Source organism: Coturnix japonica, chromosome 8 (genome assembly GCF_054131305.1).
Source record: "Coturnix japonica strain WE chromosome 8, WE-NBRP24, whole genome shotgun sequence".
In the NCBI taxonomy this organism is placed as follows: domain Eukaryota; kingdom Metazoa; phylum Chordata; class Aves; order Galliformes; family Phasianidae; genus Coturnix; species Coturnix japonica.
This window is the reverse complement of record NC_140670.1, coordinates 18,942,911-18,966,624: the sequence shown is the minus strand read 5'-3', so window position 1 is coordinate 18,966,624 and position 23,714 is coordinate 18,942,911. Positions and strand designations below refer to the sequence as shown.

General features: G+C 37.8%; 1 protein-coding gene across 3 annotated transcripts in view; it reads right to left on the bottom strand.

The window, feature by feature from the left end:
- Positions 1-469: 469 nt before the first annotated feature.
- HTR7 (5-hydroxytryptamine receptor 7) overlaps positions 470-23,714 on the bottom strand; it is a 31,552-nt gene continuing 8,307 nt past the window's right edge. Inside the window, exons 2-5 of one of the 3 annotated variants that reach the window (XM_085555103.1) lie at positions 17,252-17,354; positions 12,637-12,641; positions 7,996-8,742; positions 470-1,083 (exon numbers count right to left, since the gene is read on the bottom strand). In XM_085555103.1, coding sequence (XP_085411229.1) covers positions 1,047-1,083; positions 7,996-8,742; positions 12,637-12,641; positions 17,252-17,354 — 892 coding nt within the window. In that variant the 3' untranslated portion in view covers positions 470-1,046. Of the gene's footprint in view, positions 1,084-7,995; positions 8,743-12,636; positions 12,642-17,251; positions 17,355-20,350; positions 20,490-23,714 lie in introns of those variants that run through there. The other 2 variants (XM_015866886.3, XM_085555102.1) reach the window with 2 other exon arrangements.

Genomic DNA, 23,714 nt, shown 5'->3' with positions numbered 1-23,714 from the left:
GCTGCTCCATTCTCTGCACTTGGAGAGAAGCAGATGCTTTGAGTGTTCATTTTGTATGAGAAAAGGTAACTTATGATGAGTACCTGGGACTCTGTAAGGATTCCAGAATGAATATTTCAAAAGATACTTTTCTGGGGTGGAGGCTTTAAAGTAACAGACTTTGTAATTCTCAGTCTCATCTAGCTGGTCAGTAAGACATCAAGCAAAGCGCTATGGAACTTCTCAAGACTCTCATTTCTGTTAGAAGAAGAGAATGATATTTTTTTATAATTTGGCAGATCACACAAGTTACTTTAAAGCAAAGCAATCTCATTTATAAGTTAACCATGGTGTGATATGTCTGTGTTCTGTTTTTGACCCATAACTTTTGTCATAGCATACCTGAAGACAGCTCTTCTCCTTAGCAGGTTGGGAACTGGACTAACAAGCCATGCTCACAAACAGGCATTCATGTCATACAGTAGAACACTTTTACATAAACCAGTCTTTTATTGTTGCCTTTCTGGAACCTATTCCAGGTGCATAAAATATCACAGGCCTTGAAAGCATCCACAGAGCTACAGTGTGCTTGAAAACATCTTTTTGCATTTACAACAGAATACATTCCATATCACTGATGATCCCTGAATATTAATACCAGTGTTGGGATCAACAAGCATGATAAACACAAATGAATGTGTTCTACATTGTTGGATGCAGTGGAAATCTGCACAGCACTTTATCTTTGAATTTCAGTTGCTTTTCTTTCCTACCCCGTGTCAAACTCTTATTGCTGAAATAATTTGGCTTGCTCAGGCAGAAAACGATTCTGATTTGCACATAGCAGCACTTTTCTCCATAACAAACAAGACGTGACTAATTTCAGTAGAAATGTATTTAGTGTAATGTGTTGAGCTCATTGAGTATTTTTAGTACATTCCCATCAAAAGGAGATGAAGTACATTTCGCAAGCCATTTCTTCAGAAGCCAACTTTTCATTTTTCTTCTTCCAGTTCTGGCCTGGCTTTTTTTTTTTTTTTTTTGGCTACTTTGATGCAGATCATGAGTCAGGATTCCTTTTCCCTGGAGAAATCAGAACTTCTCCTGTTTTCAGAAAAATAAATAAATAAAAAGTGAATGAATTACATGGGAAATGTCCTGAAGCTGCCAAAAAAATCCAGATGTTACAGAAATTAATGGAAACAGTTCTTAAGAGGCAATCAGATTACATGGGTAATGAGATAATTCTCAGAGGTCCGGCATAAAGGAGGAATCTAGGGAAAGGCAGAGGATTTTGGTGGATTTCCAATCCTTTGTACTCATGTATTTTTTGGGTTGGTGTGAGATCTGAGTAAGTTCCCAGTCCTTTCTACATAATTTGGTTTCAGAAGCCCTCAGTGGCTGATGCAATGATAGAAAATTCAGCATTTTTGACCTGGCCCAGGCTTCCAACCCTTGGTTGCAACACAAGCCCAGTGAGTGTCCATGTTCATGGAGACCTTGCTGCGAGAGAGATAGAAAGGAGCCAGAGCAATGAATCCCCACTTTCATCAAATCTTCTATAGACAAATTGTTACTGCAAAAATTTGCACAGCATATTCATCTCAGCTGCAATGTCATTGCATCTTGCCCTCGCTATAATGTCACTATTGCTCACAGGGCCAGTTTCTACCTCTTTTCTCGTGTTTTATAAGGGGAAGAGCCAATTGCTCTACAGTAACAAGGCTGAAACTGTCTAACTGAACTATCTGTGAGAATACAAGATTTTCACAGCATCTTAACACAGTTCTGCCTGGCTAAAGTGTGCAACAAGACTTTTTTGTCTTGTTGTTACCTACCTATTTTAATTGTTCTATTTACACCTGCAAAAGCACGGGGGACAGGCAGTTTTACAGACAAATTTGCATTTCCTCTCATTGCAAATATCTTATTATATGAAAGCATGCCATAGCAAAGGACCCAAACTATAGGGAGGAAGGAACTTCCGAGGACTAACAGAGTAATTATTTCTAATCTCAGTGCTAAATGTGTGGGAAAGCAAGAAAATTTTAGATGTTATATTGAGCTAATTAGAGGTGTTTTTAAAGTGCAAAATCAAATTGCAGACTTGATATTTCTTAAGCTGAATTAGATTAGCTTTCTGTTTTCTATATTGCACTCATCAAATGAATATATTTTAAGAAAATAGAGGGATAAAAGACAGTTATTTCCTTATAGGAGCTAAACTGAGGCTTTGTAATTTCAAACCATTTTGGTGCCAGTTACAGTCACTGTTTGTGGACTGGAGTAGCCAGGCTCCCTGCATGTTGCTAACCAAATATCCAAAAGATTTCAAGTTCGCTATGTTTATTTGGTTCCCATATTTCCTTTTGTTATTTCCATTGCTCATTCCCTATCTGGATAAAAATTTGGGTAATTTGTATCATATTCCTGGACTGGATGCGCACCTTCTACATATAGGGGTAGTCCTTATAGCAAAACCATGTAACATTATTTTAATAGATCACAAAAACACAGGAAGCTGCTCCAGCATTCATTAATGACAATCTTCAATAATTAAATATGCAAAAAATAAATAATAATAATAATCAATCTTTAAAATGTTAAGTTAGTGGCTCTTACTTATTTTGGAAACACGTATCATTAAGTGTTTCTGTAAAGCAGTTGCAGTGTTTTGTCATTGTGCTGTTTAAGTGGTAGGATTACCAAAATATCAGTGTTGTTTGTACTTACTGGATGAAGATGTTTTGTTTTTATAGCAGTCATTGTGAAGTAGATGTTCTCCTAATTAGTCTGAGTATATCTTTTCCTTATAGTCCTCTTTGGAATACCAGATTCACTGGATGAATCTCTGGCATTCTATTAGAGACCTGCAGAAACCCTGGTTAGATCAGCCAAAGGTGCAAAGTTCCCTGAAACCTGAGCGAAGGTATCCAGTTGAGTTCTGTTATATATTTTCAGTGCTTTAAATAATAGGTCCTCTAGAAGAGCAGAATGAAGATAGTACAGTGGCCTTCTCTTTCCTTTCAGAAAGTGAAAATAAGCATACGTTGAACATAATTTTCTGGAATTAGCAAGACCACACAATGGCTGAACTAATGAAATATTGTCTTTTTTGACTGACTATATACAAGTCTAAAAGCCAAATGTTTATTCAGTCCAGTATGTCAGTTTATGAAAGTGCATCCATTTCTCCCTTCTAAAAATGTTGATACATCTGAAAGCGTTTTTAAGCCTTTTTTTTTTTTTTTCTTTCAACTTGACTAGATTTATGTGAAAGATCACAAATAACAGAAACAATGATCTTCACCAGTGACATTAACAGAAAAATTAAGCTGGGAATCATAAACATATTTCAGTAAGTAAAAGCCATTCTACCCTATTAGAAATACTGTGGCATGAAAAAAGGTCTGGCATGGCAGCCAAAAGGGTTGCCAGAGAGTGAGAGTGGGGGTTGAGAGGTTTGTCTAGTAGAATGATTAGAATGCATGTATGGGAATTGTACTGACTTGCTTTAAAGTCATGCCAAGCCCACGCTTTAGTGGCAATAACTACTTAAGGGGCTAAAATCAGTAAAGATGGATATAAATTTGTATTTTTTGTGAACTGCAAAGATTGCTCCTTTAGTGCAGTGTTTCTTATGCTATTTCTATTTTTTAATTTGCTTGAGCCTTCCACAGTTTTTAAGAAAAAACAGCCCTCTTCCTTCCTACTGCCTTAATTTTTGAAATAAGGACTGAGTGTCCTATATTTCAGGACACAAAAGATTTTGCACAGGACTGCTCCTAATGTATTTGATTTTCTCCCTTCTCTCTCCCTGAGCAACATGTTTTTAAAAGACAGAAAAGAACTGGTTCTTTAGCAAGTTGTGAAGAGGATTTGATGACACAGTGATTTTGCATATCTTCTGAGAATGCTTTGCTTGGAGCACTTTCTCCTGAAGGATGGCGAGAAATAATGTGGATGTCTAAGTTGGTAGCTAGAGGAAACCATATGGCACCGATTCAAAACACTCCCCAGTTACATACCTACAGCATCTCAGTGATCCCCTAACTTACCTCAATGATGTTCTCCCAAAGATGCTTCACTGACCCCAGTGTTTGGTGCAGGGGCTGTCAGGAAACCCGTGGTCCTGCCATAAATGGGGGCAGGGAGTGAATGGGCTCTGTCAGCAGTATTTGCACGAACAATCTGATAATAGATTCTCTTCTCTGTGTCTCACAGTAGTAGATTTATTTCACTATTTGACATAACTTTCTGCAGATGGTACTAGCTAGTAAAATGTCTGAACAGAGAGCTAAAAACGATGTTTGACTTCTCATGAAACTGAAGTGTGAAGCAATGGGCATAAAGAGATGCTGTAAATTTTTACTACTCTACAGCTTTTATATTTACACAGTAAGACTGTCTAAACAGTGGAGTTATCTGATTAATGTCATTACCTACATGCAAGAACATTCTGGGAGATGGGAAGAAATGTTAGGATAAGTCTTCTATCCAGGTCTCCCTCAAAAAAGCAGGCCCAAGTGACCAAAGGGAGTGCAGGTTTCATGACATACAGATACTGCAACAAAACCTTGAGTTGTATATGAAAGAGGAAGGAAAATACTATAGAGAGTGCTATAATGGGCTGATATTGTGTAGATATCCTGCAGATTATGCTGCTTCAAAATTGGCCAGTGCTTTGCAGCAGGTTAGCCATAACTTGGGAGGAATAGCCATCAGTAAATATTTAAGGACCTCTGAGTAACAGTTACTGATTTTACACTGGCTAATTTACTCAGTAGAAACAGAGATGTAGGTAGTCAGGGATGGCTGGAAACACCAGCCAAAATCTTCACAAAATTGTTATGTCCAATTTTGTGAAAGGGGCATTGCAGAAGAATTTTTAGTTCAAGTCTGCTCATCCAAAGCCATTACTGAAGCTGGTATTTTGCATCTTTTTGAGGAAAGAATAGCATAGTGCATCTGAGCAGGATGGAACTAGGAGGATGCAGGGAACTCTAGACATGGTATTGCTAACACTGTGAGCTGTGTAATGGTTATATTTTTATCCTCCTTTGTTATATTTTGGGTTTTTGTTTGGTTGTTTTTCTGTGGGGGTTGGGTTGGGCCATAGCTGACTGTTTTCATGCTAACATGTTTATGTTCAGTAATATGTGTCTGCAGTACTGAGAGCTAAGCTTGGGATGCACCTCTGGCACGGTTGTGTCTAAAACTCCTTTTAGGGAACTAAATCACTCAGTGGCTGCTCTTGAGGATCTTTTCATACCACCATAATGCTGTACACTGGAGGCATATCAAGCAAAGTAGATCAGGCTGGCATCCCCCTGTGCTGACATCTAGATACTTCTGGCAGTAATTGGAGATTTCAGGCTGAGTTGAGGACTGTGACTGACCCTGAGTGGCTTCTTGTGCTTTTTAGAGAGGCACAGCTGATGCCTTCTCCTGTCAGCTGGACTGGAGCAGTGCTGGCTGCCTCCTGGTTTCTCCAGATTCAAGCACAGGTTTTGGTAATTGCTCGGAAGCTGCATGAGAAGTTCCCAACATCACCTTATAGGCAGCACACAGCCTAGCAGTCATTCCCTCAGGCAGTATAGCTGGCCACATTTCCCCATAAATATCAACCAGAAAGATCCCAAGTGGAAAAAAGGCTTCATCCTGCCTGAACAAGGAGGTGTAAATTCCCACTTGAGAGCTATAGAGGAAACAAAAAAGCTAAGCAGCCTCATCAGACCACAGAAAGCAAACACAAGTTCAATGCAAGTATGAACTCAGCACAACCATTACAAAAATTTGTCAGTCTAGTAAACAGAAGCAAAACTTGATCCCACTTTCTTGACAACACCATCCAGAAATCACATGGTAGTGGACAGAAACCAGTTTTGGAATAAAGGCAGGTAGGAAGGTGGCCTAGGACATACAGCAGTATGACTATGCTATCCAAACAGAATAATGTATGTGGGTACTGTACCTAATAACGAATGCTGCACTGAGTTTCCTCAGACAAAATCTCCAGTTGGGGCAAGGCCAGTTCTGCACTATAGCTAATAGGCAAACCTACTCTTTACAAAAGCTTTCTTATTTGGCAGACTGTGGTCCTATGGACCTGCCTTAACCTTTCCTGTCCAACATTTGCTCATTACACACACAGCTATCTGCACAGAAAACCTGAGAGTGTGCAATAGTTCAAGTCTTCCACGCTCTTTAGTTAATGCGGAATTTCTTGCATCTCAGACTGCAACTTAAGGATGAGACCGATGGAAACTTTCCAGACTCTCAGGTGTGGGGTCACAGCATTAGCTGTCACAGCTGCCCACGTTCATCTGTGACTGCAGTTTATAGATTTAGACAATGTACACTATCTCTTAAAAAAAAGATTTTGGATCAGTTTTCATGGTTTTTATATCTGAACAGATGAAACTTCTGCTCAGAATTCTTATATCAGCTTTAGAATTTTAAAATCCTGCTCGAAATCTGCACAGATACTTTTACCTCCACATTCTCACACAGGGAAAAAAAAAAAATATGGAATATCTGAAAACTCATGCTAGGGACTAAAAAAATTAAAGAGCTTCTCTGAGAGATAACAGAGTCAGAAACGTCATAGTTTTCTGCTGAATATGAAAAATACAGTTGAATAAACATGAGCTCTGCTCTATACAACAGAGCTTCTGGATATTCTTGCCATAATCTTCTCTTGTCTGCACAGCACTTCTGGAATGTTTAAAAGGAATTTGAATGTTTCCACTTAATTTGAAATTTTTTTCTGGAAAACCTTTCTGAAGTTGAGATACAACATATCATATACTGTTACAAAACCATTAAACTTCTCTAAAAATGAAGGCAAAACACGTCTGACTGTATGTATCATAGTGTATAAATTTAAAGCCACACTGCTATCTAAGATGGCTTAAGCTTGTCCCAGTGTGCAAAGCTCAGCATGTCAATCCAGGTCTAATTTATCTAGTAAATGCTACTAACATGCCCAGGTGTTTGCAGTGATCTCTGTGGGCTTTGAAATCGGACTCTAGCGTGAAGTCATCGCTGCTAAAATTAATTCAGGAATGTTAATTCAGACTGAAATGTTTTGGCTTCATACTTGAGAAAGTGGGGACAGAAGTTAGTTAGCCCAAAAGGTGTTTTGCTTCTGAAGGACTCTGGTATTATATCTGATCCTGTTCCACCACGGGAAGGGTTTTGCTACCAATTTCAGGATAAGTAGAATGTAGAATCACATACTTGGATGGGCTGCAGTGGTAGAACAAAATGAGAATTAGAATGTGAATGTTCTTGGTTCTAATGCAAGGTTTCAAACCACTTCAAGAAGGTGTGATGGTGAAAAACAGTTTGTAGAAGTAAAATCTAGAGGTCCTAATGTCATTTTCTTAGTGACATCAGGAAGGAAAGTAATCACAAGAAAGAAGTGCTCCCAGACAGTAATTTAACTATTGTACTGGAACAAGGACTAGCAAAAGGGCTTTATTCCCCAGGCAATCCAGTAGATTAAAGCTTAGAGAAGATATATATATATTAAATAAACATTATTTCTCAGCAATACAACTTCTCTGATTCAGCTTCATCTTAAATGTTTTATTTTAATATTAACAAAGTGGAAAGCAATTAATTATATGGAACTTTTCACCATGGTCTTTATTACAGCAAAAAACTTCAAGGCCAAGAACCAAACGAAAGGGTTGGTTTGAGCAAACTTGCTCTTTCCTTACTAGCAGCCCAAAAAACTTGCCCTAACATTTATCCTCCCTTTTCTGCTATTGAGCACTTCAGCTCTTTTCCCCTGCCCCCAAATTCTTTATGCCACTGTCTCATTACTCCAGGTTCACTAGGACTGGTGGGCTGTGCAGGAAAGAGCCATGTCACCCTCCAGTTTCTTGGTGACTAGATTCACAGAACTCAAGAAGCCTGCTTCTTCCCATTGCTCTTCTTTTAAATCTGAGGGGAAAAGCTAATGTGATAAAACAATCAATGATCATAGCAAAAGACAAGTGACCTTACAGAACAAATTCTGGCTTTTCTGCAAGCTTCAGAGCCTCATGCATCCCTGCAGCTGATAGTTTCCGATTGATATTCCTATATCTGCATTGCAGGAGGTTGCGGTAAGTTGTCCTCAGGTCCCGATTGAAGAAGGCATATATAAAAGGGTTAATGAGGGAGTTTGCATAACCCAACCATAGAAAGGTTCTCTCGACCCACAGTGGGATACAGCTGCATGCTGTACCACAGATGAAGGGCCTGGCAGTTGAGAGGAGGAAAAACGGCAGCCAGCACACAGTGAAAGCCCCAACAATAATCCCAAGAGTAGTGGCAGCTTTCTGCTCTCTCTTAAAAATTGAAATGTTTTTCTTGTCATTCTTCAGGAGTCGTGAAAAATTAGTACATTCTTCAGATTCCTTGTGCAGTTTTACCACTCCATTCATAGAAATCCCTTCCATTTCTTCTGGACGGGGAAAACCAGCGAACTTGTGTTTAGCAGCGCTCCTCTTGGCAGCCTTGTAAATCTGATAGTACATGAAAAGCATCACTGACATTGGGATATAAAATGCAACTGCTGTGGAGTAAATTGTGTAGCCGAAGTCTTGGCTGATCAAACAGACCTTTTCATCATTCACGTTTTGTGCCCAACCAAAGAGTGGGGGTATGGTGATAGAGGCAGATAAGAGCCACACGCACAGGATCATTTTGGCCATACACTTCCCATTCTGCCTCACAGGATACGTGAGCGGTCTTGTTATTCCCAGGTACCTAAAATGACAACACACAGAGTTATTATGCAGTACAGCGATTAAGTGCTAAAAGTTATTTCACATAGTCTGCCATTAAATTAAACACCTTTTGCTCAGGCTTCTATTCTATTTTACCTTTTTCAATTCACATATTTCAGATTTGTGAGTTCATATGTGTCTTTCACTGTAAGATTTATAGTGCTGGTGCTCTGCATAAATGCTCTTCTTTGTAGAGGGAAATCTCTAGCCATAAGGGATTTTAATGCATCTGTAAAGTCTTCACATAGATAATTCTTTTATCGTTGTTATTAAGGAAATTCTGAAACCCAAGTTTATTTGACTAATTTATGAAATAAATGATGTACAGGACACTGTTCAGTACACAAAGAATTTTTTTTTAAGTGAATGCTGAAGTTAAAAGAAATGTGCTTTCATCTTAACCTTCATTCACCTTTGTGTTGGAAAGTTATGAAGATCTCTACCTCTAAACTGATCTTCCCTTCATGTTTCAGGCAAGAATTACAAACTGTAAACTTATGCCAAGAACAGATAATTTCAATACTACAATAATTCTTTTTATCATCATTTAATTAGAAATGCTGTTTATTTATCATTCTATCTTCTACTGAACAGAATAACAATCCGCCACAGTGCTGATTCAAGAAGACCTGGAGAAAAAAACATCATTTCACTAGAAGGTAGGTTTAGAATGGTAAATAATTGCAAAGAGATAAGAAACATGTTTACAGTGTGTCAAGTTTCCATAGAAAAACGTGAAGTCTGCTGACAACTACATTTCCTAGGCTGTGAGAGCATAAGCCACATATTTTTTTCTAGTAAAACATTTCTTGTTATTGCTTATGTAGCTGGACAGCAGTATCCTAAGCCTATTTACTCTCAACTACAGAAGATATATTTACGTTCTTTCTAATGATGGGATCTTTCTCTTATATGGAATTGGATGCTTGATTTTTTTTTCCTTTCCTCCTTCCCTCCCTTTAACATTTATACTTTGAAATTTGTTTTCTGCTCTGCTAGAACTTACCAATGAATTCCCATAGACATCTATCATTGTTCTTTTTCCTCTTCCCCCATTGAAAAGGGGGAAAAAATATGAAGAAAATCTACACAATTCACTTCTCTTTTGGAAGGGTACAAACAAGAAACATAACAATGAGAGCACAGACATTTTTCAGAGCACTTTTTTCTCTCTACTCACCTAGCAAATCAAAATATGAGTATATCCATAGCTCTGCAGAATGCTGCATTGTTGATTTTACTGCAATGCAGTAAATTATGGCCAGTGCTGCTGCTTTACAGAAGGACCCAAGTATGTTACAGTTTCAGAAGCAAGAGGATGCATAGTTTCATGATCTGTTTTGATAAGCAATAACATTCATTCTTGACATCACTGTCGTTTGTTACTGACATGGCAAGTTTTATACAAAGAAGAGAGCTAACTTACTGTGTCCTATTCCTGACAGCATGCACAAGCAAATTCCAGCCGCCCAGAATTGTGCCAGTGAAGCTGCACCCAGTGGTGCTGTGAGATAGGAGTATCAAAAGTGGCTGGAATTAAAGCAGTAGGCTTTATGAACATTGATCATGGTGTTAAAAAAGATTGTTTCTTGTTCATGTCTCCATCAGTTAGAACACAGCCGTCACCCCAGTGCCAGTGGTCTTGAGCATGTGGTAGGTGCTACGGAGAGTTCTACTTCTTGCAATCACTGCCAAAACTCCTTGCACTGCTAAGGAAGGAAACTTGTCTAAGGTGGTCCAAGATGGAGGAGAACAGAGTTAATTGGTGAAGTTCTGGAGTTCACCTATCTAAGGACTAGACCCTAATAAGTAATGTATCTGCAGCACCAGCAGGAGCTCTTCTGGGACAGCACTGGCACATGCTTCACATTTGTCTGAGCATGACATGTATGAGCTGCACAAGAGTTAACTGCATCCTTTGAGCAGAAAGCTTATGTGTCACTTACAGTGATAAAAAAAAATCTTTAACAGTTGACCACCTTCCTGAGGTATGTATTTTTCTAGTTAATACATGATCAGCCATTAAAAATAACATGATTACAAGGTGAATTTTATTATGTAGCCAAAATAGTTAGATTTCTGTAAAAATCAGATTGGTAGGCTGCGTACACTAAATGCCTACTGATGCCTTCTGATGCATCAGAATATAACAAAAAGAATTCATGAAAGCAGAAGTTTGCTGAAAAGAATTAAAATGCATTAGGTTTGCCCCGGCACCATTTTTCTTTTTTTTTCTTTCTTTCTTTTTTTATTTTTTGAAGTGATGCGAGCTTCAAAAATGCTATTTGAAATTAAAATACATTAATTAACATAAAAATACCAGCATCCTTTCTGTCTTACCCATTTTGCTAAATGTAGTATGATAGGAAAAAAAGCCTCAGCAGGCATAAGTGAAGGAACTTTAGTTTTTCATCTCTATATGAAATCCATTACCCTTGAAAACTTACTTGCGACTTCAAAATAATGTAAATCACTTCTGCTATCTAATACACGAGAGGGTGCCCGAGACTTAACACATTCCTGAGCTTCAAAAGTATTGTCTAATGCATTGCAAAAATACACATTTAATGCTTAATCTTTAATTACTACTTTCCAAAGATCACTACAGGTGAATTGGCTGAACTTACAGTATCATTCCTTAAATATCCAACACCTTGAGGCATTACTGCTGGGAAAGAATGAAGTCAAATTCCTTAAAAATCCCACTTCATATATCTCAGCCTTCCACACAAGAAAGAGGCGTCTTGGACTACCTTTTGCTAGTATCTAGTGGATACAGTGACAGAAAGGCTACAGGAACTTTTCTTGTACTACATCACTGACATCTGGAAGACAGTCCCATGCTCAAATAGCTTAAAAAGCAGACCACATAGATCCAATGAAGGGAAATAGCGAGGGGAAAAGTAAATTTCTTTTTAAATGAATGAGTACATTCCTAGCTCTGGACTAATTTCTTTTGATTTCTGCAGTCTCTTCCCTGTAGGAGGATCAGAAACTGCCTCCTGTGGTGTGGGTGCCCAGCCCAGGAGGAATGGCCATCACTCGCCATCCCCTCTTTGTGGTTCTGCTCAAGTGTAGACACAGAGCTCTCTCCTCCTTGGAGAGCTGTCATCAGCTGTTGTAAACAACCACCATTTTCCACATTTACCTGCTGAATACCAAAAGCGGAAAAGGTAAATGAGTAAGTCCTTTTCTTCCTGAGAGCACTCAGCTTCTGGGGGTTTGGGGGATTTTTGTTGTTGTTGTTTTTTCTTTCTGACTTTTTTAGTGTCAATGCATTACAACAATGCATTAGAACAGTTTTCATCCCACATGGCTTACGCAGACTCTGTTGTCATTTGAGCTGCAGATCACACAGCTGTTTCTTATTAGTGTGCTCAGTATCCCAAATGCTACAGCAACTGTTAGGCTGTAATACAAACAGAGGGCAGAGAGCGTATCACAGGAGGAACAGAAAACCACAAATCCTGGTTTCCTTTTCTGGCACATTGTTTTATCTTTGTATTCCTTCTTCCCATTCATTCTCTTCAGAGCTATTTGCTTGCTGTGATGGCTGACTTATGTTACTGCTGGCACAAAGATTATCAGACCAAAAAGTGAATAGCCACTGCATGCCATTCAATGTTGCTTTATTATATAAATAGATGGAATGTTTGATGCAATTTATTTTCTTTTAAATACATATATATAATTCTCTAACTTAGGAAACGGTGAAAAAAAGTTTGCTTTACCTGCACTGCTTTGAAGTGAGTTCGTATAAGCATCTTCTCATTACAAGAAAAACTTTCCAGAGAGATTTTTTTTATAATCTGTGTGTGAATTAATCTCCATTTGTGACTGAAGTGATTAGCAATTATACAGACATAGAAGATACCAAATCTTTCTCAAAGAACAGAGAGCAGTGCCAGGCATTCTAGCATTACAGGTTAACCAAGCATAACATTTACTTCTTGTGGCTTCGACCTGTCGGTTTCTTTTTTTCAGCAATAGAAAATCCATTTCCTTTCCTTTGTTCCCATCTGAGAATGCTAAATACATCTGTTACATTTAGGCTCTAAAATGCTGAGCTATTTGTAACTACAGGGAAATTTTGAAATTGGTCTATTCTCCCAACCTTCTGAAATGCTTAGAAGGCAAACTGTATCTTAATAACTATATCGATATCAAGAGAAAGAAAATAGAAATAGGAAGGTCCAGTTTAAATCTGTTATTTGGCTGTGAGAGGACAGTGAAAGAGTAGCAGAAAATCTAACAGCTGAGAGTATTAAAACTGTCTTAAAACCTCCAGTGAAACACAATAAAAGATTGAATGGACCACAACAAGGAGATCACTTGCACTTTTTCTGAAGCACACATGTGTAATTCTTTTGTCTCTAGTGTCTATATGCTTTATAGGGAGACGGAATTCCATTTCAATTAGTGCACAATTGTTTCTAAGAATTTATCTGGCTGGGTTAGTCACTGTCACTGACCCGATCCATCAGACTGCTTCAGAATCAGCTTAGCACCTGTCACTGTCTGAACTTGCTTTAATGAAGCAGATTAAATTACTGTGGAATACAACTGGAAAAGCTGTAGTGGAAATTATATAGTTGTATATTATAGCTGTTTCTATTGAGAATTTCCATATACTGTTCCATTATCACTTACTATTGGAATTAGAGTTGAGCTTAATGCAAAGTTCTCTCTGTTCTTCATATTTTTTTAAGAGTCATAAAACTCTTCTGTTATGTTTTAAAGGTACAAAAATGCTTGCTTGCTTTTGTACTTTTTTTCCCGGTCTAGCAGCTTTCCAGCTTCAATCCATAGCTCCTTGTATTTGCTTCTTTGCCAACCCACAGCTATGCAGCCCTGTCTAATGATTCACCTGCAATAATAACTTATTCTGAAGAATGATCCAAATCTACTGCTCTTTCTGTAGTGTCTGTGATTCGTTCATGATCTTCCATAATTCTTCCCTTTGATTCAATGCACCATTAAGAGATAACAAGATTAGAAGCAGAATGTCATTCCTGAAAGCTATCTAGCATTCAGAAGCACCTCCAGAATAATGATCAATCTGGAATTATTATTTTTGCTTATATTTTGATACACTAGATGGCAACTTAATTATAAGATGCTGAAACAATAATACAATTTATTATTTCTGTTACAGTTCCATCATATTCCACAACAAGAATTGTCCTTTTATTGTGTACACTCTAAATACAAGAAGCTTTGTCCCAGAGAACTGCATTTAAATAAGTTATACAAACTGATGAGGAAAAATATTATTTTCATTGCATATTTAAGTAACTGAGATGGAAGCAAAGGGGCAAACACACAAAAATACATAAGAGGTGAGACATGATCATTAAAATGCCTGACTGGTGTTACAATGTGAGAAGTAACCTTGCTAATTTTCATTCGATGTTACTGGTACCTGATTTTCTGCATAATCTATTCACAATAACCACCAGAGTATTGTTCAGGAAGAGGGTGTATTTCAGAGGCGGTCAAATGAATACTTTTCTCCTTTGCAGAAGTGAACAAAGATAATGATTTCATTGCATGTATGACAGCTTACAGAGCAGGTATTTAAAACCTAAACATAAGTCTCGCGAAATTTCAGAATGAGACAACAACTAAAAAAAAATAAAATAAAATAAAACAACACCAAGTCCTTACTGAGGGAAAAAGATGATGTTTAACTACTGTGATCCATCTAGTTAGTCACTGTATCTTTTCCATGTAGGGAATTAGTACATAGTTATAGAAAGTCTCAGAACAACCACAACATTCTGCTTCCTAATTGCATTTGCCAGAAATGGATAAGGCTCTGATTTCTCCTTCTTAGTCAGTTTTGAATGCTATAATATGATCTTAAGAAAGATATTAGATGTATGTTTTTGTGTCTGTAATGTTGGACAGTTACTTATTCCAATGTTATTGTTATTATTGAAATAGTCATATTTACATTTTGATGCTTGAAAGAATGAGAATGAAATACTTAATACGCTTTGAGCAAAAAACCCATTTTCCATTATTCCATCTCTTGTTCTCAATTAAATACACTTCCTATAAATAAACCCTCTTTATGAAAGGAAGACATTCGTTCCCACTGTTGGAGTGGGCACATACTAAATGCAGCACTGTACTGCTGTTGTGCACAGTACATGTTCTGATGTGATTTTTCTTATTCTCAGAAATAATTGCTTATTTTTGATGGAACTCAAGAAATGTACGCTTTCCTGGTAGTGGGGGAAGATTAAGTCAATCAAAACTAAACATCTGTTCATTCTAAAGGGATATAGTTTGCATAGTAGATTACATTCTCTCATATTTTTCCAGTTTTCCTGTATTTTCATGGACTTTCTTTTTAATTTACTTTAGTTCATCTTCATTCTTTTATCCCCCTCATTCTATTTTTATTTCTCTTTCTTTCTCTGCCTTATTTCCATTTTTCTCTTAGCCCTGTATATTTTCTTATTTTTTTCCTACTCATTAGGACGTCTGTTCCACAGATTGGGGGATGTGTCTGCCTTCATTCTAACAAATGTGTAACAGCTGTATTTCCAGAAAGAGATCTGCAGTGTCTTTTTGTTTCTTATCTTAGTCACAATTTCTAAAACAATATTCCTCTTTTCTCTTAGGCCTCAGCAAATTTCTTACAGCTGACCATACCCTTTGACTTTCATTTCCCTCTGCACGGTCATCACAGTATTTGTCACCAGTCACTGCCTATTCTTAGCTACCTGACAAACCCTAAAACCACCTTTGGTTTTCCCCTGCTAATGATATGCTGGATGGAAGAAAAGATCCAAACATGATGTTTATATTTCAATACGTCGTTAGACAATATATGTATAAACACATATGTTCTGACCAATATTATGTAATTACCCAAATAATTACTTTATGGAGTAAATACTTTTATAGAGTAAATACTCTTAAGGGATAAAAGATTTTCAGCAAATATTCTTGTTTAACACAGTATGTGTGTACTTTCATTTCTTGTACCTTCCTCAGTGATGTAAATATAGGAGATAAGAAGGGAAATGGATTTCAGTTCACTGCATCCTGCACCAGCTTCCTAGAATATAAATACATTTGAAAACTGAAGAGTACTGGCAAAGAATTATATAATTAAGTGCTACACTTTAATGGAAGACTTCTCTTTTGTAATTGTTCTCAAAGCATCTCACCTCTCTTTCTGGGTTTCTTCATCTCTGGTCTCCTGCATGCATGTGTGATTTGCTTATTGACTGTAGAAGGATTAATTATATAGAGAGCTCAAAGGTGCTTCGCACCCCATTACTTGATAAATAACCTCTACCCCTTTCAAAACCTCTAAAACTGGGCAAGCCACACATGGCTAGAATCCCATTTTTCTTTATACTGTTTGAGCACTTACAAGGTTGAGTGCAAAAAAAATAATAATTTCCCACCTCCCTAAAAGAAACTTCATAAAGGTGTCATAGGGCGCTCTGTACACTTCTGACCTTTCAACCCCTCAGAGATCTGCAAGTTCCCTTTTCGTAACATAGTTCTGTTTTTCTCCAGTGAGAACAAGCAAGCAAATGTAGAAGGCTTTTCTTAAATTGCTCTTCCCTTCCAAAATTGAAAAAGTGTATAACCAGAATAAATAATTAAGTACAAATTACAACATACACTGCAGATATTTAGGAATATTCCTCATAGAAATGTTTCTCAGTTTTTTTAAGTAATGCCTTGCTGAAATTCCTGAAACTGAAACTCCTCATGCGCTTCATTGTGGTTTACATGCAAAGTGCTTTATGGGCCCAGATAGCCAGGCCCTGGTTATGCTCTTATAGCTTTACATGTGTATGTATAGATAGATGGTATGATTTATGCTGTTTGGTAAGTCATTCCTCACTCAAGGAGGAAAAAGAAAAAGAAAAAAAAAGAATACAAAGTGGCTGTTTTCTACTGTATTCAATTTGTTTCAGAAGATGCTATTTTGTTTAAAATTCATATTTCTTTTTACCATAAATTTAGTTATTGCTCAGAAGTATTTTAGAAGATTGGAAATAAATGCAGTGCAACTTCCCATTGCCAACTGTTATGCCTAAGTATCTAATCATACATACACCTCTGGGTCTATGTGACTATTTGTTCTTCCTCATGTCTATGATTAGGTATCACACAATGCTTGGACCCTTTTTGTGAGGATAAATAATATATTTTAGCCCTCAGATACGACCCGAGGAGACCAGAAGAAGGGAAAACTTTGTCCTGGAAAAGAATTCAAAGGAAAACACACTCACTTCTGATTTGTAACTGATGTGCCATGACTGAAGGTAGCAGCTCTGGCAGTGAGTTTGAGGAGCAGAGCAAAGACAATGAACATGAATGTATGTGATTCAAAAGACACTGTGGAGGGACAAGGCTTGACATGAAGTTTTACTACATGGTTACATGGAACTCAAGAGGCAGGAAAGGTAGGGATGTGCTAGGCTTTACTTATGTTTGTTCTTCTCTTTCCAGACTACTGATCCAGAAGTAGCAAGTGGAAGGATGGAATGAAAGACTGGACCACTGGATGCTGGTAAGGGACTGGCAGAGAAATGATGTGGCTCCATTCTTTCTTTGCTGTAATAAAGAAATTAGGCAGGAATGCATTAGCACTGATTACACAGTCTGTCAGAAGATGGGCATTAACCACTATCTTTTACTTAATGGTTACACGATTAGAGGATCTAAAGCTTTAGATGGTCTATTTACTCATTGCTCTCAGCCACTTATATGACTGAATGTAAAGTTCAAGCTACTGAAGCATTGAAAAACATGAGCTGGATGTCAGCATGCCAACAGAAGTTGTCCAGTTGACAGGCAGAAACAGTACAGTAGAGATTAGGAATAGTTGCTGATAGGAAAAGTTTTATTTGCTGCTTTGCCCTTGCAAAGAGAGAGGGAGAGTAACTTGAAGCATCAACTGAGATGCAATGCCTACTTAGTTATACAGAGGCAGCTCCTGAGCAAAAGAACAAAGAGGAATTGAAAGAGTAAGTTTTGCAGATTAGTAACTGAAAAAGGTACCAAATCCATACTGTCCTCTTTAAGGTTATTATCGTTTGGCTCCTCCTAACCCTCATGCCCAAGGCCATCTTCAAAGCCAATGAAGATTTCAGATTCTTGCCAGAGTTTATTCTACATCAGCCATTACTTCCCCCTTCTTTACTGCCTTCAGAAAAAAGTTCTATTTCTCAAACTCACAACATATTAAAGGAACACACATCTCTTTCCCTCCCATATCCTGTCTGGCATTGTCCCATGGCAAAGATGAGTGCTTGTGACTCCTGGCCAACCTGCTGGCTGTGGGATACAGGAGATGTGCCAGCAGACAACCACTAGACGTGCCTCAGGCCTAGGGCTCTCCTGCTCTGTGCAAGCATTCACATAGGCTGTAATGAAAATGTGAGTTTTTGATCTCAGTCCTATCTTCTAACACACAAAGACCAATACAAGAACACCTTTTGTGAGCAATGAATCATGCTGATGCCCACAGTGTCTGTGAAAAATCTGGCCCATGTGTCACTTTACATCTTCTCCCACAGATATGCAGGAGCATGCATACACAGACACACATACCAGACAACTCTTTTGTGTATGGTAGCTAGGTGGGTCCCAAGATGTACATGCTACAGAAATGTGAAAAGCCTGGCAAGGTGTAGGAGGGCCTCCAGAGAAGGTAGTGAAGAGCCTGTGGTCAGCACATGGCATGGTGCCTATGTGGGATGCAGCTGAGGCAGCCTGAAGATTTCCTCAGGATTATTGGTGTAGGTGGGACGCCAGGCCACTAAATAATTCTCAGGAACAAGGGTTTCTTTGTTTTGCCTGAGGTAAGCTAGCAGGTATCTTCAGCAAAAATGTGTGGGGTCTTGGTTTCAGAGCTATGAAAGCTGTCTTTTTTAAAAAGAAAATCCTTGTTAGACACTAATAATGTAAAAATGGCTAAGGTGATTTTCTTCAGCTTCACTGCATGAGTCACACTTGGGTTGACACTAAACATCAGCTTAAAAGGAATTATTTTGAAAGTTATAATGGTGTTTCAAAATGAAAGCCTCCTACAACTCTAACTAGAAAATCATGACTGATCTCTTCAGTACAATTAAATGAAGCATTTCAGAAACCTCTATAGTACAAGCAAGTGATGAATGAAATGAAAAATCAGTCCACTGAACTGATAATACCACTGTATTAAAACAAAGTATCTTCAGGGAATAGCTTTATTTAAATGTGCTGATATTTATGTCCCCTCTTTTCCTTCCTTGAATACAAACAATTGAAGCATAATTTCCCAGACAAAGCACTTAAGGAACAACCCCTTCTAGCACACTTCTTCACTCCTCCTCCTCCTCTTTCTTTCTCTTCCTGTCTCTATAGAGACAAATTCCTGTCTCTCTAGAGACAGGAAAATAGTTGGAAGGATATGATCCAAATTATCTTCTTTGCTTCTTCTGACAATGATTTTTTCAAGTGCCCTACTGAACCCCAGTATGGGTGAATCTCAATCTAGAACTGATTTACTTGGACATTTTTTGCTTTGGCCACAGCAGTATTTGCCTGAAGACAGATCTGAATTTGTAAAAACTCCCAGGAAGATTTTGCTACATTTATTTGGGTCGGGTGCATAAAAATTACAAATGTTTACCTCAAATGTAAATTTTTGCCAAAGCTCAGAAGGAAAGAAAAGCACAGTATATGAATAGATACTGTTGGCATATGCAGGAAAATCTAAGTCTAAAGCACAAATCATCTTTTGCAGTGTCTGTATATTGTTTGGGTTTCACTATAGTATCTGCTGTGGAAATGTTAGCCACATTTACCTACTGTTCCTAGAAAGTGAGCACCTTGAGTTTTAATTGTAGCCACTCCTTGAAAAGTACTTTTTAAATACTCTCATTATCTTTCAGTGTAAAATAAACTTCACTGATGTCACCCTCTTACAAAGCAACTCTCAACGTACATAGGTCTGAAAGCAAGATGGAAACCCACAGACAGAATAAAAGAGAGAAACGGCAACTTTGGGACTGCAGTGGAGGTACTGAAACAGCTGAAGTAATGAAGTAACTCAGTTTCATAAAAACATCTGAGGTTAAAAAGACACTGTATCTCCTCCAGCATAAACACATTCTGTCTGACTGACATCAGTGAAGCTCTATTTGTGAACAGCAGCAAGCAAAGCTTACTTGCAAGGCTAAGACAATTAAAACAAACAAACAGAGCAAACAACACCACAAATATGAGATAAGGAGTTTGTGATACATTTCCAGATTATAAGCAACTCAGTCATCCCAGGTCAAAACATTGGAAGAATAAGCTGTCTCTGCTTGATGTCATATGCTGATAGGTATCTAGCAGTGCTGTGTGAAAAATAAGAGTTGTACTGTACTTCATGATCACAGTTCTTTTAAAATGCCTTTTTACATTCCAGAATTAAGATGTATAACTTTATGCTAAAGTAGAAATAGGTACAGCTCATGATAGACCATCTCTTCTTCCAGTCTTTAATGACAGCAGAATTTTCAGATTATCAGATTAGCAAGGACCCTCTCCTCTCTCCTCATTTTACAGATGCTACAAAACATGTGGAAGCAGTGAAATAAGTGGGATCAGCAGAAGGAAGCCCTTCTTCTCACCTCTTGGTGAGTACATCTTCCCATTACTTATATCAGTAGTAAGCTGGCAACTCCAAGGTTCTTTTGAGATGCAGAGGCATAAACCCTGTGTGGATAAAGATCAAAACATTCATGGTGTATTGCTGCACCTACAATTTCCAGTAACCTTAGCTCTCATTTGCCAGGCTAACGTCTTCAAACAGGTACTTGAATTTAGAAGCAGAACTTTGTTGTCAGTGTGGGATAAATCACCACAGCTCAGCCTATTGAGATCTCAGGGAGCTCACCAAGATCTGGAGGCCTTCATTTCACCACCTAGGCAGCAGTGCAGAGGCTTAATGTCAAGTACCAGGCTTCAGAAATGTTAAGCCTCCTTTTATATTGTTTAATTTATAGGCAAACAGCACACCATGCCATTTTAATTTGGATTACTTTTGGAAAAAAAGAGAAGTTTGTGTTCTGCTAATGATCAGACTCATTTACCAAAAATAGCTTTTTAATATAGGACAATAGACTCTTGAGAGACTACAATTAGCATTGTTGATAAAACTGCTTGTGCTGCAAAGTGGGTTTCCAAATGCATACTCTTCAGGTAAAAGGGAAATTGAAGTACAAGTACACAGCAGTGCAAAAATAAAGTCTTTAGAGACGGAGCTGTATTATTTTTAGATCAAAACATCTTATTAGGCTATTAAATAAAAGCTTTGCATCTTGTCAGCAGCTGCTTTGGGCCATGCATAGAAATGTTTCCAAGTAATTTGTGGCCAGACAACACATGCTGACTTTGTTCGGGGATTTCGAATTTCAAATATTTGTTAAATGTCTCCTTCTACAGCAAATAAACAAAATATAGCAGCCCACATGAAGAACTGTTTATAGAAAATTATTCTGGTAAATGGTCTGTGTATCTGAACTATTTCATGGCAACAACAACATATTTTCATGGTTTGTATTCATAATGACAGTTATGTTGCAAATTATATTATGTTTGGATAATAGCATATATTTCTGTTATGTGTGCTCATTACTTCCACTCCTTCCCTCTAATTTTTATGCCTATTGCCATTTTCTAAATAATGGATACTGGAGTAAATCTGTTCGTATTCTTTGGTTTGATTCACAAATCCTCAAATTTCCTAGTCCTCTAACTAGTTAGCACACTACAGACAGACTTCTTTTTTTGCAGTTACATTTTGCATCTTCCTCCAGAGATGTGCAAACCATATGTTGAAATCCAGTGGTTCCACTTTCTAATGTATCTCTAATGAAAAGGAGTCAAATTATAAATAATGCACTTAAAGAAAGTTCTGACTCTAGGGTTCCATTTCTCTTGCAATGGTAACAGGCCATATCTCTGAATGAAGGTACTTAAAATTCAGCTGATGAGAAATGATGATTCCAATGCCAGCAAGGATACTGTTCAGTGTTCTTCAGTGGGAGTAAGGGCAGCAGAACTGAATATAAGGGAGGAGATCTCATGATGGGCTACATCTTCTACAAAAACAAGGCCAACCCGAAAGACTGGAGAACTTCCAACTTAGAAAAATCAAAAGTTATTTAAATGAAAATTAAAATTAGTACATTTCTGTGTTACAGAAAACTCATCACGTGGAGAGTTACAAGTAAGGTTTGTATGCAGCTGTCCCACAAGTACTGTCCCCTTGCAGTCAGGTCTTTGATTCCAGTTCTGTTTTTACCCAACTCAGTGAATGTCTGAGATCAAACAAATCTTTCCTTTGGTCCCTGAGAAGTTTTCCATCACCCTAAAGACAAAGCTAACTGCTGCCTGTTCCTTTATTCAGGCTTCCCAACCTCACATATCCTGCAGGACCAGCAGCTCCCCAGTTTTTCAGGTTGGCTATCAGGGAAAACTGTGATAGAATTGCCAGGTACTAGAACAGGCTGCCTAGGTCTGTGGTGGAGTCATAGTTCCTGGAGGCATTCAAGAAGAGAGCAGATGTAGGACGTGGTTAGTGGGCATTGTGGGGATTGGTTGATGGTTAGGCTAGATGACCTTAGAGGTCTTTTCCAACTTTAATGATTCTGTGATTCTGTCTGAGAAAAAGTGTTATTCTTCCACATGGCTCCAATTTCACTTCCCAGTGATCCCTTAAAGGAACATAAAAATTTGTGCGCAAAAATGGACAAGTCACTTTCCTTGTTGTTATATTTTCAATTTATACTTCTACAAGCTAAAAAACATGATTTCAAGTTATTGACAGTACCCAAAACCACTCATTTCCTTGATATATATCAGGAAAAAACTGTTGCCAGCTTTTTCATTAAGACACAATGTACCTCTAAGAATAGACTTCACCCTGGTTTCTCATTACTTTAAAAAAAGTTATTTTTGTAATATCCCTTCTTGCTTTTGTCTTTAACACAAATCATGGTTATTTTTCTCTATATACAGCAAATCACTGTACAAGTAATACAAGGAGGTACTAACCCCCTTGGTGATCTCTTGTGGTAGCTCACAGTTTGATAGCAGAGGCCATAAGGACAGAAAGAACATATTCAGTACTGACTTGACTTCCCTGCACATCTCAGGTCTGCATGCTATTAGAACAGCTGGCACTGTTAGAATTTTCATTCCTCCCTGCACATTGCCCAGAAAACTTGTTTGCTGCTAGATGCGAATCACTACCTCATTTACATATGAGCTAATATTTATGGAACCACCCATATGTATCAGATAATCAAGATGTTCTATATAAATCCTCCTGATGGAACAGCAAGGTAGAAGGGGAAAATCAAAGCTGCTGTATTCATTCTTTAATTTTGTTATAGTACTTCAAACAGAATAAAACCAAGCTTTACTCAGATGCATACAAATTTTGTAGCAAAGTGAACAAAAGAGCATGGGACTAGTGGCAAAAAGCTTTAAAAGTCATTGTGCCTTTAACTTTGTAACCGAAGATTTTTACCCTTATATTTGCAAAAGGTTCAGTTCTGTGCATTCACACTCTTCACAAATGATTTCAAATTGTTGCATCATTTTCATCATATGTTGTTACCTGTGACCAAGGCAACTTCCAAATTTCAGGAAAGATATTTCTGCATTAACATCTCTAGACTCATTTCACAAGAGTCTTTATAATCACAGGGTTGAAAGGGAGATCCTTCCACTTCTGTCTGTTTGATTTTTTTTATTTTTATTTATTTATATATATATATATTTTTTTTTATGATAAAGTGGTCTAGTTCTCTTATTCTTCAAGTAGCTATAATGTGATATTTATTATGAGAGCAAATACTGCCTCAAGTTTGTGACCTAACACCAATTTGAATTCAAGCTGCAAATTAAGCTGGCAGGACCAAAGGGTGTTAT